General features: G+C 44.8%; 1 protein-coding gene across 1 annotated transcript in view; it reads right to left on the bottom strand.

The window, feature by feature from the left end:
* rgs22 (regulator of G protein signaling 22) overlaps positions 1 to 19,224 on the bottom strand; it is a 103,556-nt gene that overhangs the window by 35,729 nt on the left and 48,603 nt on the right. The window contains exons 13-19 of the mRNA XM_078215511.1: positions 16,238 to 16,349; positions 13,489 to 13,614; positions 12,107 to 12,208; positions 9,457 to 9,651; positions 8,178 to 8,264; positions 6,260 to 6,429; positions 4,178 to 4,340 (exon numbers count right to left, since the gene is read on the bottom strand). Coding sequence (XP_078071637.1) covers positions 4,178 to 4,340; positions 6,260 to 6,429; positions 8,178 to 8,264; positions 9,457 to 9,651; positions 12,107 to 12,208; positions 13,489 to 13,614; positions 16,238 to 16,349 — 955 coding nt within the window. The remainder of the gene's footprint in view (positions 1 to 4,177; positions 4,341 to 6,259; positions 6,430 to 8,177; positions 8,265 to 9,456; positions 9,652 to 12,106; positions 12,209 to 13,488; positions 13,615 to 16,237; positions 16,350 to 19,224) is intronic.

Genomic DNA, 19,224 nt, shown 5'->3' on the forward strand with positions numbered 1-19,224 from the left:
ATGCCCATTGAGAAGATTGTGGCTATGCATCTCTTAAAATTAACTGGATGGGTTCAAATACCCAAATATGTGCTCTTGGTGCATGAAGTTCAGTAAATCGGTGTTTGACAGTACAGAACTTGAGTATTGCTGAAAAAAAGAGAAATGCTATCTAGGCTTTCCGTCTTGCACTCATCAGGATAGCTCGCAAGAACTTACCAAACTCTAACATGGGAACAACAATTTATGCTGCATGAGAGGAGAATACTGATTGGTTGGCAAGTGGACCATGATTGTTGGAATTGTTGCCATGGAGCAGTTATCTGCCCAATTTTGTTCACATTCAACCGAGCAAGTCAATTCTGATTGCTCAAAGCATTGCCCTGGGGAATGAACCAGGGAATGGTATCCCCTAAGCTTTCCTTTAGTTGAAAAAGGTGCAAAGTATGGATGTGTTCCTTCTTTCTGCAAAGAGCAGGGCCCTGAGTTGAATATATGTGGCTTTCAGCACAGGTAAATGAACCACACTGTGAGCATGACTGACAGTCTTAAATTGGCTTAAATCCTTAGTGCAATCAGGTGCTTCAATAGGTATTGTCCAATGCAGAATCACATCTAGACCGGAATTGTCCCATCCTGCCTGCTACGGGAATCGTAGCCGGCGGGGGGGGGGGGGGGGGGGCGGACCATGCAAAGGTCTGTTAACCTTGGTCTGGATTTTCCGGTCTTGGGGCGAGCACGGCCAGAAAATTCCGCCCCAAATGTTTTATGTTTTGAGTTTTGGAAGCACAGGCTGGTTGCGTACAACCAGTACTTTGCCTGCTGCAAACAGATGAAGGGACATGGTGTTTGATACGATCTGTAAATCATTAGTACTTTTGGCCTATACACCCAGCCTCAGTGCCAGCTTGATATGTGGTGAAACTCAAAAAATGAAATTACCGTAAGTTGAGTTGCAGTTCAGAACTATAATTCCTGACTAGGGACTTGTGCGCATGCACCAGCTGGGAAAGGGCTGCACATGTGCAGCTATTCTTTAGGGTGAGAACCAGCCCTATGCAAACGTTCAAAAGAATCAGAAGCAAAGAAGTAAAATGGTGTGAAATTGTTAATCAGGTGACCTGGAACCAAAGCACCATTAAAGAGGTGTCCCAAAGAACAGGACACGGAGAGAGGATCAGGGAGAAGGTCCTAAATCAGGGAATGGGACAGAAAGATCCCTGAAGAAAGTCCCAGGCAGGGATAAGGACTGGGATCAGCGATAGATCCCACTGAGTTGAGATAAACAACAGGAATAGAGAAAAGAGCTCTAAGTTAAAGAAAGAGCTGCAGAGAACAGAGTGGAAACAAAATGGGCTTGAGAGAAGCCCAGAAGATCTGAGCAGGCAGCCAATGGGTTAGTAACTCTGTGCTGCAGGCCATAAGGGCTAAGGTACTTTTTTGGAGCCATGGCATTCTGCTTAGCACAATTGAAAGTGTACTTGGAAGGTGAAGCATGAGTGTACAAGGAGATCCAGGGGAAAGGAATCTTGGAAGGCGAGATTGAAACTCTGAAGGTGGACTCTTGTTGCAGCCTTCAAAGCAGGAGTTACTTCTGGAGAGAACTCTGAGGCAAGTTCTTCAAATGTGGAGATTAGGAACCCTCAGAAGAAATACAAAGACAAATTTTCCCTGAATTGTATTAATTGCAGATTGCCCGCCCCAACAGGTCCTCACCAATTCCTCACTCAGGGTGGCATATTTAAACAGCTACAGCAAGCACAGTTCTTGATGCTTGCAGCCCAGGACAGCTCCATTGAAGATATCACCCCAAAACCTAAAAGTGCTGCCCTCAGGTTTAATGATGCCTTACTTGAGAGCCTGCTGGATGCTGTGGGGGCGCACCACGATGTCCTGTAACACTGCCCTGGTTCCCGGAGGGCCATTAAAATCACAAATCTGGCTTGGGAGGTGGTAGCAGCAGTGGTCAGCGTGAACGTTGGCCAGAGGTAGTTGGCCATTCAGTGCAGGGAAATTCTCAATCACTGTCAGCTCAATGGACAGCACCACTCACTCACACGCACACCCTCACATCTCCATCTGGCCTCATCCCCTCTGTTCATACTGTCCTCATTCCATTCATGGTTCCAGTAACAGCCCACAAATGCCAGGCATCCTTCTCATCTGCCCTGCCATGTGTATTGCTCACACCCTCTCCATTGGTCTTTATGCAGGACATGATTGTGCACAATAAAAGGGAAAGGTCCCAGAAGGGGTTGGGGATGGGAGGTGGTGGGGGGCAGGGGGGTAGTTGCTGGATCTCAAGGCCCTCATTGACTTTGGAAACAGCCATCGCACTGGCCGGAAACGATACTGACCGTCCCTACGGCGACAGTGAGGTCAGCAGCAAGCGCTCACATGAGGATCCTGCACCAGAACATCCCTCTGTCAACACTACCTTGAGTTTACTGATCTGTGTATTACCCAACTGTCATTCATTGATGATCTCCATTTTCTTTCCGGGGCACATCTGCCCGATGCCCTCGGGCAACCTGCACCCCGGCTCCAGCTCCGAAAGCACCTCAGATGAGGACCTGAAGGAAAGCACCTAAGACCACCCATCACAGCGCTCATCCACAACTTCCATTCATTCCACCAGCAACGATATATACATTTTGGTGGGACATAGATCTCGACCAGGCTCAGGATCACAATCTGGTAAATACAGCACACAGTCTGGTCCACAGTAGGCAGAGGCAGTGAAATCTGAGGACGACAGCACTCGGAGGACTACTGGGCAGCGCTGTTCACCCCTTCACCCGAATACTCATGAATGCTAGTTCCAATTGGCACGTGTGGTGGGCCATGGATCCATTGGGCATGGTTTGAGATCGCCAGTCCTAGCTTCAAACAATGTTTATGGGAGAATGGGCAATGAAGTACTGAAACTACGCTTGACCCTGAGGGTTTTATGGTTTCAGAGATATTTCAATTTGCCAGGGCCCATGGTGCCCATGAGGGCACAATGTCTGCATTAACGAGTAGGTGTGTTAATGGCCAGCATGAATTGTTTGAAGGTCATCGTCATCAGGTGGTTCACATCCATAGTAAGATGAGGGAATTGCAGGCTGTGGTTGCGGGATTAGAGGGTGGAATCGGATGCCTGTGTGAGTGGGTTGGACATTTCAGGGGGTGGGTGGGGGAGATCAGAGGCCCCATATGATGGGAGGGGATCAGGGTTTGGTGTGGGGGGGGGGGGGGGGGGGCAGGAGGAGGTACGGTGAACCAGGGTATCCCATGATGAAGGTCAGTGAGATTGCCTGATTATATAGATTCCTCCAGTAGGCACCTTTATCTGAGAGTGGGGAAAGGGGGGGGGGGGGGGGGGGGTGGGTGGGTGGGTGAGGGGGAGTGCATGAAGGCACTTACCTCCTGAATCCAAGTACTCACGTCATGCAAGCTATCAGGTTCCCCAACCCTCCGTGAACCTCATTAACCAGAGGTAAGGCTGAAAACCTGGTTGACAAAGAGTCTCACAGCCTCATTATCATAGAATCCCTACAGTACAGAAAGAGGCCATTCGGCCCATCGAGTCTGCACCCAACCACAATCCCACCCAGGCCCTACCCCCATATCCCTACACATTTACCCACTAATCCCTCTAACCTACGCATCTCAGGACACTAAGGGCAATTTTAGCATGGCCAATCAACCTAACCCGCACATCTTTGGACTGTGGGAGGAAACCGGAGCACCTGGAGGAAACCCACGCAGACACGAGGAGAATGTGCAAACTCCACACAGACAGTGACCCAAGACGGGAATCGAACCCAGGTCCCTGGAGCTGTGAAGCAGCAGTGCTAACCACTGTGCTACCGTGCCGCGCTATTTCAAGATACTCTGTCAGAGAGTTGGTGCAGACTCGATGGGCTGAATGGCCACCTGCACTGTAGTGATTATATTCTATGAACCTATCCTCTTGGAACAGATTGGGGTGGCCACCCAACTTCCGGCCTCAGTTAAAGCCAGAAGCAGGTGAATTCGAGGCCAGTTTGGGTGGGGAAACAGAACTTTTAAGGCTTTAAAGCACCACCCATTCCATAGCTGCCTGTTTTTAGGTTAATTAGCATGTTGGATTGACCACCTGAATTTTAGCTTCCTGAAATGGTTCAAACACCTTGAATCACAGTGCAAGGCACTAAAACATTCAGACAGTTACCTCATTCTGTTGCTCTTTGGTTGCAGGGCTGCTGGGTCCAAAGAAATACTTTCGATTCAGGTATTTGTTGATGATTTCTTTGGACTTGATATCTTTATTTTTCTTGTCATTGTAAGTTATAGTCATATAGTAGTCAATGTCCAACCAGCAGTTAAGATCCATGCTACAAGAAAAGAGAGACAGTTTTCCATCTTTAGGCCACAGCTGGAATACTGTGTACAGTTCCGGTCACCTCACTATAGGAAGGACGTGATTGCGCTTGAGGAGTTTCACCAGGATGTTGTCTGGGATGGAGCATTTGAGCTATAAGGAGAGACTTGGATTGTTTTCTTTAGAGCAGAGGAGGCTGAGTGGGGACAGTATTGAGGTGTACAAGATTATGTGGGGTACGGACAGAGTGAATAGGAAGCAGCTGTTCCCCTTGGTTGAGGGGTCAATCACAAGGAGGCATAATTTTAGGGTAAGGGGCAAGAGATTCAGAGAAGATTTGAGAAAAAAAATCACTCAGAGGGTGGTCGGAATCTGGAATGCACTGCCTGGGAAGGTCGTGGAGGCGGAAACCTTACAGCCTGTAAAAAGTATTTGGATGAGCACTTGAAACATCGTAACATTCAAGGATATGGGACAAGCGCTGGAAAATGGGTGACTTTAGTGGTAATTATTGTCAGTGCAGACTCAATGGGCCAAAGGGCCTTTTCTGTGCTGTATGACTCTGTGACTCTATCAGCAAACCTGCAATTATTAAAAACCCATTGTCAAACCAACTAAGGACTGCAATGTGATCACTGCATCAAATTAAGTCAAGGTGTGGCTATATTATCACACAGTATCTACAACACAGTAACAGTGACAATTAGTCTTGTAGTTTAAAATTATATTGAAACAGTAATATTTTGTGAATTTCCATTATAGACTGGAATCATAGGGCTTAATTTTATGTGCTCCCAGGGTAAACGTAATAGAGCCCGCCCCACCACCTTCCCATCACCCCAAACTCACCCCCACAATAATCAGTGTGGATGGACAGATGGGCACCAAAATTAACAACCTGCCTGTCATATTTAAATAAATAATTAAGGGTAAATTAGGTTTGCTATCTAGCCGGTTAACCCGGATGATATGCTGCCCACACCATAAAACATTTGCCGTGGGCAGCTGGGCAGGAGCAAGCAACCTGATTTTTTTAGGTCCCCTCCTAAAATTGAACCCCTCCCCTTCCTTCCTACCCGCTCTTTCCTTTAAACCCAGCCACTCACCCCCCCCCCCCCCCCCCCGCCCCCGCTTGCCTCCCTAATCTTCCCACACCCTCCCCAGTCCCAAGACCCCAGACGTAACCACTCCACAGATACAAGGGCCTTGATCTTCTTCTTTTCAGTCTCAGCATTGGCCACTGATGCCTCCCAATGCTGCCGGGACTGCTATAGCTGTCAACCAGTCGGACTGGCCAGCAGCGTCCAGAGAGTGGGATCCCACTCGGCACCCGTCAATCCGCCCCACAGCACTTTATTGCTGCGGGGCAGTGCAGCACGAAGCATATCAGCCCCACACTGACATTGTTTCCAGAGTGGGTCGCCCACCATTGCCCACCCACCCCTTCCCCCGTATTATTCTGCCCATTGTTACAGAAAAGTTCTTAAGAAGCAAAAGAACAATTGGTTTAGTAAATAGTGATACTGTAGCAGAAACCATATTAAAATACCCACTGCTTCTGTAAACACTTCTGTGCTACAGTACTGTCAAAATGAGGAATATGGCAAATTGTTCTTTCTCCTTTACCAAACCCTTTTAATAAAGGAGAAACAGTTCATCAAAGTGGTGTGAGTTGCTGTGCATTTAAGTGGCTCCAGTGTTCACCACTGATTAGAAATGTAGCAGAAGGGGTGCTGTGGGGAATGGTCTGAGGTGGCACATTAATATTCCCAAATTTGTTAAGTGATGATTTTATGTGCAAATGTTTACTCTAATCAAAATGGCTAACATAGGCTTGAGAGGCATGTGTGGGAAACTCTACATTGTGCATTGTACATCTCCTATAGTAGACCTTCACTATACTGTATTACAGAAAGATTCTTCGAAACTTACTCTGCTAAATTTTCTCTAAGGAACATCTGGAATTGGTCAAGTTCTAAGCGATTGTGAAGAATTGTATTGAAAGTGTAATTACGGAATTCTGTGGGAACCATTTGCCATGCGTTTTTGGAGTCATCTGTAATTTCTTCTTGGCTGGGTGAATACATGGGAAGAGGTATCTCCTAAGAAAACAGACAGGTATGACTTTAGTAACTACAGGTAGTAACAGTTTCCCTGCATGCCTGCAACATTTTCTCCCCTTTTTTGGTATCTTTGCTTTGATTATCAACCTGTATGTAAAGCCTGATTCTCCAGCCTGAACTCCCGTCTAGCGAGGCCCTCTGGCAGAAGTCTAACTCACATGTTCTTGCCTCTACTGTCTTCTTGGAGCTGCTTCTCTGTTTGTAGGCCAAGATGTCACATGACAGAGGAAAGCACACACAGACTGGAGGAGACTGGTGAATAATTTAATGCTGAATGCATTTTGCATATCATTGGGCAAGAATGTGGAGGAAGTTGGGGGTGGGGTGGTAAAAAGTGAAATTCAGAACCAATATCATCCTTTTTATGCATGTCCTGCTACCCTACTCACATATATATTTCATCACTACCCCTACAGGGACACAATCAAGCACAACAATTGGTGTTACAATTCACTCTTACGAATACTTCATGGAATACGATATAGCCAGTGTTCATACAACATACTTTCCTCTTCGCTTTCTATAGATGTGTCAAGAAAATACAGTTCTTAATATCTTTCATTCACCTGCTCCTGCTGGTTCAAACAACAAAATATTTATCCAGCATGTGGGAATTAACTAGCATATTGGATGCACAGGGTGATACACAGAGGGTAAGGAGGAAGTGGTGGTGAGAGTGAAACCTAGATGTCCAACTCACATTCATCCTTAGCCCTTTGGATTCTGACCTTATGGAGAATGCTACAGAATGATCACTGTGTCAATTGTCAGAAGATAAGACAAGGGCATTGTATTGTCTGACGGTAAGTATGGAAAGGCCCACCACCCACTTCTGTGCAGTCATCATGGCTTCTTATCACTGCTGTCCTATTGTGGAATGCATGGTAACTCCAATGGGTAGCTGCAGCAGAAACTTAGTGCCAGAGGTGGTAAGCTTAGGCAGAGAATCTCTTGGGAATTCCTGGACTGTTAACAGAGATGTCTTCAGCTCTAATCTGGAAGAAACTGCATTACCTGTCTTCAGCAGGGGGGGATCTGCTGGGGAAAGTCAATGTACACAGTATCCCTGTCCTCATAATTGCCTGAAGGTCAGTCCCACTGAAGATTAGTGGACATGCTGATCAGTGTCCAGCAGCAGGGCACAGTTAGAATAAAAATGGAGACCACTGTCTCTCAGGAGTGACCGGTCCCACTGAAAGTCAATGGACTTTTGGCTGGCCTGCTGCATCCCCTGCAATGAGTCCCAGCCATAGCCTGCATCTCCCATTGCCCACTCCGCATCACTGTCACCGAGAAAATAACCTAGCACATCATCTACCCTGCCTACATCAAGATAGGAATTGACAAGTTTAAGTTTTCCAAAAAAATAGTTACAACAATCAGTTGGAAGACAAACCCTGACATGAAACAGACTTGATTTCAAATTGCATGCGCACCTTCACCATTTGGGACCTTTGGAATTACAACTATTCACACATTAGGTAATGTTGAATCAGGACAATAGAGCCAGTAAGCCATTCTTTACAGAGCAGAGAAAGAAGAGGGGTGCAATCAATAATCAATACAAGAATCTGATCAGTACAAGAATGTCCCAGCATCATTTCCCAAAATAATCAATGTGTCACCAAGGTTAGTTAATTGAGACTAGAGTGTGATTCTGTTCTTGGCTTTGTTAGGAATAAATATAGATCCTCATTTACTTTTTTTAGAACCAAAGAGCTAATTACATCATGGGGCAAAATCTTTCTCTGTAGTTCTAGAAGTTTCTTGTTGTATATTGTATCCAAGTATCGTGTCTTCGTTGACACCTTCACCTAAAAACAAAAGATCTTCGCTGAGTATCTGTAAACAATGCTATGACCATAACTGTTGTACTACAAGTTAAATGCTCAATTTACAGTAGACCAGAGTGAAAACAGGAGGGAAAATGTACATATATTTTCTGATCAGGGACTTTCAGGCACAACTGTTCGTACTATATTCTTCTGTGCACTAATTTGACGTAGCTGTCAACAAATTAATATGAAATTAAAATGAGTGGTGCGGTGGCACAGTGGTTAGTACTGCTGTCTTATAGCTCCAGGGACCTGGGTTCAATTCCAGCCTCAGGTCACTGTCTGTATGGAGTTTGCATGTTCTCTCCGTGTCTGCGTGGGTTTCCTCCAGGTGCCTCAGCTTCCTCCCACAGTTCAAAGATGTGCAGGTTAAGCGGACTGGTCATGCTAAATTGCCCTTTAGTGTCCCAAGATGTATAGGTTAGATGGATTAGCCATGGGAAATGTGTGGGGTTATGGAGATAGAGCGGGGGAAAGGGCCTGGGAAAGATGCTGTCAGAGAGTCAGTGCAGACTTGATGGGCTGAATGGCCTCTTCTGAACTGTAGGGATTCTATGATTCTATGAAAAAGATTAAATTGACTAATACCTGAATAAAAATAGTGTACCGAGAAATGTACAGCTACAATAAGTTTTCACACCCTGTATTTCACTGTTGGAAAAAATTTCTTTAAGACAAAAATGGAAACATTTTCAAAATACCTATATTTACAAGATTTATTTTGGGGTGGAGGGTTGTGGTGGAAGTACAAGGGAAGAGATCACTAATCTTTTAGCCCTTCCTCCTCGGAGGACACTAGAGATGCACTATGACCCTTTGAGTAGGCCAATAGCTTGTGAAGGCTTGACAACAAATGACTGAGCTTTATACGTTCAATACTAATCTCAGCCATGCTGTCAATTGGAGATCAGGTAATTAAAGAGAAGCAGCTTCCTCAACAGGGTTCGGAGTAAACTGCAATCACACTGGTCCTAATGGCTGCATACGGGGCATATCTATTCTGTATGCATTCTGTCATCCACAAGAGTATTCGGGATGTAGAGGGAAAAGAAGCAATATGAAAGAGGGAAAAGCGTGCATGTCTACAGACCTAGTACAAGACTGAGCAAAGTACGATGTGGACCATTTTGCACAGACTCGTGTAGTAAAGCAGTTGGATGCAATGATGTACCTTACTATAAGCTACCATTTCTGCTTCAATCATTTGGATCCAAGGTACCAGCAGCAAGAGGAGAGTGTGTTCCTCTAACTGATCAAATAGTTCTTCAAAGGGTGGCTCCAGTTTGCTATAGATCTCTTTCTTATTCTCTGCATCCATTTGGACATCTGCTGGGGCGCCTTCAACAGTGTATGTAGCAAAAATGAACTGAAACAAATGGATAAACCGTGAAAAGATCAGTTTACAGATGGAAGTATCCAAACACCCAATTATGGTTTCAATGGTTCCTTAAAATCATACAAACAATCTGAATTTCCATCATAAAATTATATTGGTTACTCCTGGATTGCAGAGTCAGTCCTGTAAACAGACGGGTCAGAGAGTAAAGTTAGACCTGAGGGCCTAAAGCTAATTGTCTTATTAGAGAATAATGGAGGGGAATAATGGTGGTTATAATGTGTACTGAATGCCTCTTGCTCCATGGCTTAGAGGTGAAGCACAACATGTTATGTACTGAGCTACACAGACAAGAACGTGTGTAAGGTTTGATTTCCTGCCTTGTGTGGAATTTTTTAAAAACTCATCTATGGGATATGGGCATCGCTGGCTGGGTTAGCATTTATTGCCCATCACTGAGGGCATTTAAGCGTCAACCACATTGCTGTGGATCTGGAGTCACACGTAGGCCACAGCAGGTAAGGACGGCAGATTGGGTGGCACAGTGATTAGCACTGCTGCCTCGCAGTGCCGGGGACTCGAGTGACTATCCATGTGGAGTTTGTACGTTCTCCCCGTGTCTGCGCGGGTTTCCTCTGGGTGCTCCGGTTTCCTCCCACAGTCCAAAGATTTGCGGGTTAGGTTGATTGACCATGCTAAATTGACCCTAGTGTCAGGGAGATTAGTAGGGTAAATACATGGGGTTGCAGAATAGGGCCTGGGGGACTCAATGGGCCGAATGGCCTCCTTCTGCACTGTAGGAATTCTATGATTTCCTTCTCTTAAGGACATTAGTGAATCAGATGGGTTTTTACGACAATCGACAATGGTTTCATGGTCATCACTTTTAATTCCAGATATTTATTGAATTCAAATTTCACCATCTACTGTGGTGGGATTCCAACTCAGGTCCTCAGATTATCACCCTGGATCTCTGGAATACTAGTCCAGTGACAATACCACTACGCCACTGCCTCCGCCTTATGACTTTATTTCAACCAAGTCAGGAATTGGGCTACTTCAGGTGGCTCTAACATTCCTGGGCTAGAGAGAGGAAAAATCTGGCACGGATTGTGCTCTGAGCCCTGCCTCCCCTGCTCCACCACACCACCTTCAAAATGTGCCAGCAAGTGTCTGCTGCTTGCCGGTCTCATATAAGTGAGACCCATGACTCAACACTGAATCGTCTGTCATGTTGTACAATTCACCCCCCTCCCCCATTTCATTTTCCATTAACTTCAGTGGCATATACCTAAGTCCGAATTATTCCCCACTTCAGCCTGAAACTTGCAACACTGGATTGAAGTTAGCTTGTTACAAGCATTGAACTGCAGCTGATTTTTCAAAAATTGCTTATGTAGCTTTAAAGGAAGGCTCATTAAATAGAAGAGACACAATGCCTCCGTTTTGTTGCACCCCCTGCCGAGATTTGCAAATGCTGGGAAGAAGTGGGATTGGAATCTGGAATTCTGTGTTTCATCAAGTGCTGGGGAATTTTAACTCTATACTATGTAGATATATTTTTAACAGGTTCTCTGCCCAGCAGCTAACTGATTGACGAGCTTGGCTCTCTGCCGAACAGGGAATGCGCCGCAAAAGGCCTCCTGCTCCTCGGGTTAGAGGTCATGGGGCAGGGGTGGCGTAGGTGGCAGTGGGTACAGCAGTGGCTTGGAGGGTCAGGGAGCAACATTCCCTCTAAGCCACATGCTGCGTGTGGCTGCAGAATCAAGAATATGCCACACAGGAGCATACCAGATTGCACAGAGACAGCCGTCCCTTTAAGATGCACACATATATGGCCACACAGAAGGGATTGCACAGTGCAACAAACAGGCTGTGCACAGCAAAGAGGAATTAGAGGAATGTTGTTGGGGAGTAAATCACGGAGATCGGAGAGAGATGGGGGCAGAGAACGGGTTTGGAAAGTTTAGCTGATTGTGGGGGAGGCCAATTGCAGGAAGGAAAGCAGGTTAGCTTGGGAGGCCAGGATAGTGTACTCCTGCTCCTCCAGGCCCACAAGCTGTGCTGGAAAAAAAACTCTTACCCCTTTCAATCAGCCTCCTCGTCTCCCTTTAGCAGCTGGGTAGCCAGGTAGCATTAAAGATGGAGTGGAGCTAAAATCTGAGGCATGCTGTTTAATTTAAATATTTAAATGAGGGATCTGCAACTGGAAGTTCATTGGCCATCGACAGAATCTATCCCTTCTCTGCTAAGCCCGGAAGTGAATGAGTTTGGGTATGGGATTTTAAAAGATGTAATATTCCTTCTGACACAAAACCTCCCATGTTGGGGGGGAGAAGAGGGTGTAAAATCCTCCTCTATTGCAATACAGCTGGTTTCCTTAGCTTTCTCATTTACATCCCTATATATTCTTTAACTTCACTCATCCATATCTGAGTCATCAAATAGTAAGGACTATCGAAATAAAATAAATTTCATAGCTTGCCTGAGCTTGTCTCTTGAGTTTAAAAGGTTGAAAGATTTCTGCATAAAATAGCCGCTGATATTCCTTCAGGTCAAACCACAAGTTCACAGCATTGCTCCATAACTGCAAGATAGGAAGAAAAATTGGTTCATATTCGACATGGCAATGGTTTGTTTCCATTCACTGTAGCCATTCTGTATAACATACTTAATCCTGAAATAAGAACACAAAGTAAAGTTTATTTATTAGTCACAAGTAGGCTTGCATTAACACTGCAATGAAGTTACTGTGAAAATCCCCTAGTCGCCACACTCCGACGCCTGTTCGGGTACACTGAGGGAGAATTTAGCATGGCCAATTCACCTAACCTGCACATCTTTGGACTGTGGGAGGAAACCGGAGCACCCGGAGGAAACCCATGCAGACACGGGGAGAAGGTGCAGACTCCGCACAGACAGTGACCCAAGCCAGGAATCGAACCTAGTCCCTGGCGCTGTGAGGAAGCAGTGTTAACCACTATGCCATCGTGCTGCCCACAATTGGTGGTACTGTGTGCCAAAAGGATGACTAACCAGAGAACGCAGATATAGGGTGATAGGCAAAAGAAGTAGCGGCAACAGGAAATAAAAGCAAGTGGGGCCAAGTGGCCTACTCCGACTCCTAATTTGTACGTTTTTTGTAAATCGTTTACGGGATGTGGGTGCCACTGGCTGGATCAACATTCATTGCCCATTTCTAACTGCCCTCCATTTCAGCAGATATTTAAGAATCAACCACATTGCTGTGAGTCTGGAGTCACATGTAGGCCAGACCGGGTAAGGATGACAGATTTCCTTCCCTAAAGGACATTAGTGAACCAGATGGGTTTTTCCGACAATCGATAATGGTTTCACGGTCATCGATAAGACTTTTTTAAATTCCAGATTTTCTACTGAATTCAAATTTCACCATCTGCCGTGGTGGAATTTGTACCCAGGTCCCCAGAGCATTACCCTGGATCTCTGGATTACTGGTCCAGTGACAATACCACTACACCACTCCCACAACCTGTGTGTATATTTGTATGTATGTTTGCATTTTGGAATGCAAAAGTAGTAGAAGCAGATTCTTTTGAAAGAGAATTGGATACATACTTGAAGGGAAAATAATTACAAGACTATGGAGAAAGAGCTAAGAGTGGAACTGGTTCGAAACTCTTCCAAAGAGCTGGCATAGGCATGATGGGATAAATGGCCTCCTTCTGTGCTACATTAAACCATGATTCGATGATAGTAACCTGCCAGTTTGGAAGGGCGAATATGTTGATTCTCAGATGAAGATAAGATTTCTGGTCGGTTCTCAAACCAACTCATGATCAAGTAACAAAACTCTCTGCCTCATAATCTAAGATTTATTTCACTTACCACATTCCCTGTTTCTTCACAAAAACGTGTGAAGTAGTGTCCAGTTCTGCTTTCATTGTGCAGAGCCTGCAGCAAGTTGTCTATTTTAGAGTCACACAGATCCTCGTGGTATTTCTTTATCTGCATCTAAAGAAACATACGCAAGCAAGATTCTTTAATTCAGCATCCAGAGGTGAAGGACTTGTGTTATGAAGAAAGGTTAAGCAGTTAAGGCCCATACTCGCTGGAGTTCAGAAGAATGACAGGAGATCTAATTGAGGTATTTAAGATGCTAAAGGAGATTGACAGGGTAGCCATAGAGTAGATGTTGAATTCTAGAATGGAAGGCCACAATTGTAGGCTGAGGGGTGGCAGATTTAAAGCAGAAATGAGGAGGAATTACTTCACTCAAAGGGTCGTGAATCTGTGGAATTCTCTACCCCAGAGTGCAGTGGACACCGGAACACAAAATAAATTTAAGGAAGAGGTAGATAGGTTTTTAATTAGTAGAAAGATGAAGGGTTATGGGAAGTGGGAAGAAAGGTGAAGATGAGGCCGAGATGAGATCAGCCATGATTGTATTGAATGGTGGAGCAATCTCGAGAGGCTGAATTGCCTACTCCTGCTCCTGGTTCTTATGTTTTTATCAATGATCTTAGAGTTCTCAGTGCCATGCCAAAGACACCCAGCTTTACCAAGTGTTGAAGTAGCAAGAGCTCCCTTCACTCCCATAAACTCAACATCAGCAAGACTGAAACCATTTATACCTAAAACTCTAGTCCTTACCTTGGGACTCCTATATTTTGCTCAGGAAATCTGTCTCTTGCAGCTCCCACAGTTAAGCCTAATTAGATACAACCAGTCTCCTGTGTCATCCTGAGCTGCACTTTAAATTTCACATCCAATCACTACGTCTGTGGCTACTTTGTTATCCACCTTGACTGTATCTCACTTCACTGGTGGAGCTGAAATTCTCATCTACATCTTTGCCATTTCTAGGCTTGACTGGTGTCTTAGAGTTCACTCTGGGAGTCCGAGTTGTTGTGGCAACATGCACTTCTAAATGCATATTGTAGCCAGGAGCTATAAATAGTGATGGTAGAGGCTCTAACATTCTTTCCATCACATGGCTGACCAAAAATCTCTCCCACTCTTACTGCCTGCCATTGGCATGTGTTGGAAGAATTGATACTCAATCCTGTTTGGCTGCATTATGAATGCACCTTCCATGGCCACCAACTCCTGGAGTAGGACACAAAGCTTCCACACCACAAGACCTCCTCGTAGACTTGATTATTTCAGTACCATTCCCAAATGCCTGCAGAGTTCTGCCATTTATAAACCTCAACTCAACCTATCACCTTAATCAACATCAAATCCTGTTCTCCAGTGCTCCTGAGATTGCCAGCTTTCAATGCCCCTACCCACCCAAAATTTGAAATAAATCCTTCCATGGTCTCTGCTACAGCAGCTCTATTATTAACCGGGTGGAGGATCTAAGCTTGTGGGCAGCAGTGAGGCCATACACCCCAGACTGTCCACACTGGATCACTCAGGTAAATGTAACTCCCAAGACTCATCTGTCTTTGTGGAACAGGTGGGAAACAGTGGACAGAATTGGAATTTTAAGTCACATTAAATACATTTTTCACCAAGATTTACTAATATTTGAATTTGCATGGAAATTGATGACACGCTAAATGCTACAGGTGAGAAAATCAATTGTTTGGCTGGAGTGAGAGTGGTTAGAAATTGGAGGGAGCATTCATATGCCCCTTGGTCCCACAAACTTTAGTGACATTATGTTTGCTATCCCGTTTTCAGAGCAGTCTCCTGGGTTCTCTTTAAAAACTGTTGGATAGGCCACTCTACATTCAATGAATCTGGATGCTGTGTGCATTGGTGACTTCACCATCCATTTGCACCTGAAGATTGTACTGGGGTCTTACAGCTGGCTTATGCTCCAATTTAAATTTTACTAAGTCTTAATGGGAAAGAATGCTGACCAGACATTTGGAGGGCAGATCTAACATCAAGTCAGGCAGGCGTTAGGCATCATTTCAGCAGGATATTTCAAAATAAAATAGTTCATCCCAAAGGGCAATAGCAGGTTAAAATTGACCGATAGTGTAGCATTGTCATGGCTATTCAAATTGGTGCATCAGAATCTTGCCCCAGTCACCAATTTTCAAGCACAGTAATTGATTCAATGTGACAATCACTTCCAGAAAATGAGCAGTATCAGATTACTGCCTGTCCATCGTCATCCGATAATAAGATATCTTCATTGTATTTTGCTTGCAGTAGATTTTCTTTCCCTTCTGGTCGAGTGAATGGTTAACCATAGAATCCCTACAGTGCAGAAAGAGGCCATTCGACCCATCGAGTCTGCACCGATTCTCCGAAAGAGCATGCCGCCCAGCCTCCGCCCCGTACTCTGTTCTATCCCTATAACCCTGTGCATTTATCATGGCTAATCCACCTAATTTACAGATCTTTGGTAACTAAGGGGCAACTTAGCATGGTCAATTCACCTAACCTGTTCATCTTTGGAGTGTGGGAGAAAACCGGAGCACCCAAAGGAAACCCACACAGACACGGGGAGAATGTGCAAACTGCACACTCACACTCACCCAAGGCTGGAATCGAATCCGGGTCCCTGGCACTGTGAGGCAGCAGTGCCACTATGCCACCCTATAAAGTAGTTCTTGCCTTGTAAGGATTTTCTCAATTTTTTCCTCTTGCTTTAAGTTTCCAGCTGAATACTCACTAACGTCTCTAAATTGCGGAGGTCCTTTGCTTTACGTAACTCCAGGTCTTCCAAATCTTTCATAGCTTTTGAAGCTTGAGACCAAATACTGTCGATTGAAGGTGGAAGCTGACTGTGGGAAAGGGATTATCAGCAACTTAGTTGAAATATATGGAAGACATAAAATAAGTTGCCTATAACAGAGATTATAAATTAAGATATGTTTAGCGTTTGCAGAACCCTTAACTGTTATGTATGTTGGGGGCGTAGCCTCTTTAAGGGAATGGGCCATGTCACCCTGGGTGTCTAGAGCTCCACTGGGGACCATCCTGGGTGGGCAGTAGGAGTTGGAGTGTGGACCAAGTGAGACCTGCAAATAAATACTTGTGTTCCCCAATGTCTGTCTGCGGAGTCAGTTCTTGGGATACACCCCAGTAGCCAAATACACAACATTAACCAGTAGATGTTATATCGCAAGTTATTAGCATACGAGTTTGTTTCATTGAGGCAGCACAATAAAAACAGTGGTAGACCATTTGAGATTATGGCTTATTCGACTCCAATTCTATCTTCCCACATTATCCCATTTCTCTCGATTCCCTTTGTATCCAAAAACCAACTGTAAAGGAAGTGACCCATTCAATGAAGAAATTAACATGTTAATTAAATTAATAGAAGTTGAGAAACTCGTGCAGCATTTGAACTAGTGCCAAGCAGCTAATGAAAAACACCACACAGAAGAGTGGGAATTCATAAGAACCTTGAACACCTTACTGTTTGAAAACATCTGTGACAGAATTAGATAGTAAAAACAAAATGACTCTCAAAGATTCTCTTAAAGACAGCTAAAAAAAAGATTGATAAGAATTATTGAAAACTTGTTTTTGTGGTTTACAATGACAATGTCATCCTGTTTCAAAGATCCACAGAGACACAGTCCGCGGTTGGAACCTTATCACCGTTCATGCCGGTGAGATACTCCCACCCCGCTGCAGTGAATGGAGATTTGGCTGGCTGCCAAATTCTCATTTCTCACTGCATTGGGAGCGTGGTGTGAACAGCAGGTAAGATTGCGCCTCATGTCTTTTAAAATCCAACACCTGTCCTAACATCTCTATCTGACCTGGCATTAATTTTTGTCTCATAATGCTTCTGCCAAGTGGCTTAGGATGTTCTACCATGTTAAAGGCACTAGGCTGCATTTAATGGAGGGTGGACTGGTTTTCCCCTCCCCCACACCACCACAAATAATAAAGGTTGAAAGTTGACTCACTCTATGCCAGCCTTTTCTGCAGCCATAAGATGCTGCAGGTAGGCGGAATTGGTGGAGAGTGGGACTTCCACCCTCCGTCAGGAGGAGGTCCAGCCTTTGGGAGCACCAGAGCTGAGTCATGGGCACTGCCAGGAAGAAGGCTGTAGAGGAACATGGATGGCCTGAGAAGGGTTTTAGGGCAGAGAGGAATCCCGGAGCCAAAGGAGGGGGAGAGGGTTCAGCTGTGGTGGGGAGAGGTGTGGGGGTGGGTGGGGGAGGGAGGGGAACATCCTCTGTAAGGCAGGCAGCATGGAAAGAAGAGGGACGGGTCATTTCTCAGGAGAAAGATGACATCTCGGGGGCGGGGGAGGAACAGGGTATCCCCCCCAACCCCGAATGAGGTGCCCTCACTTTTCCCTCCCACTTTTGTTCACGATTGCCTTCAAAAACAGCCTGCCCACTCCTGTCCGACTGCCCAAGCCGACAGTGTTATGGCTTGGGTAGCATACTATTCAGGTCTATATTCTTGTTAACAAATCTAAATAACCTGTCATTATTTATTTACAAATGGCCGGCAGGCTGCTGATTTTGGCACCTGCCACCTAGTGTATTATGGGTGTGAGCTTGAAGATTGGGCAGAAAGGTGGTAGACTAGTCACTTGACCTATTTTATGTACCACCCCCTCTCTGAAAACGCACCTGATGGAGGTACCTAAAATTCAGTTATATATACGCAGTTTCTTGTCATTATAAAAGACGCCGTTTGATTTTAATTCTATGACCCACGGTTATTGAATCTTTCACCAAGAGGAACTGTTATAGTGCTAGAATTTAATAATTCACTGGTTGGGCCTTAGCTTTCAGTAATATTAGGGGAAATTCTGGGCACTATACTTCAGGAAAGATATAAAGGCCATATAAAGGGTACAGTGGAGGAGATGAGGGGCTTCAATTATGATAAGTGATTAGAAAGATTAGGGCTGTTCTCTTTGGAACAGAAAAGATTAAGAGAGATTTTCAAAATTATGAGAGATTTTAAAAGAGCAGTCAGATTCAAAATTGTTTGCAAAATATCCGGAGGGGAAATTAGGAGAATTTCCGGGATCTTGAAAGTTCTATCTGAAGCTAATATCATAATTAATTTTAAAAGGGAGTTGAGCAGGTTATTGGAAAATATGGTGCGGTATGGCATGGTCTGTTCTTTCAAATAGCTAGCACGGAACAATGGGCCAAAAAGACTCCCTCTGTGTTGTAAGTTTCTATGATTTAGATAACCCACTGTGCTTGCCACATAACTGTGCACCACACAGTAAGATAGAGTGTTATAGGTAAGCCTAGTAATCGCTAAGGTAGGGACATGTTCAGCACAACTTTGCGGGCTGAAGGGCCTGTATTGTGCTGTAGTTTTTCTATGTTTCACACCTTTCTGGAGTCTTGTGTAACCAACCTATTTGGTTCTTTATGTTAGTAAATACTTGGTGTGATCTAGAGTGTTAACCTTGTAAACCCTGTTTCCAGCAATAAAAAATACTAGTAAAAAATGCAACTCAGGCAAAAATATACTTTTTCCTACCAATGTGCATCAAACTATTGACGAGTCATTCTCTAACATGACATGTGGGCAGCACAGTGGCACAGTGGTTAGCACTGCTGCCTCACAGCCAGGGGCCCAGGTTCGATGCCCAGCTTAAGTCACTATCTGTGTGCAGTCTGCACATTCTCCCCGTGACTGCGTGGGTTTCCTCCGGGTGCTCTG

Source organism: Mustelus asterias, chromosome 7 (assembly GCF_964213995.1).
Source record: "Mustelus asterias chromosome 7, sMusAst1.hap1.1, whole genome shotgun sequence".
In the NCBI taxonomy this organism is placed as follows: Eukaryota; Metazoa; Chordata; class Chondrichthyes; order Carcharhiniformes; family Triakidae; genus Mustelus; species Mustelus asterias.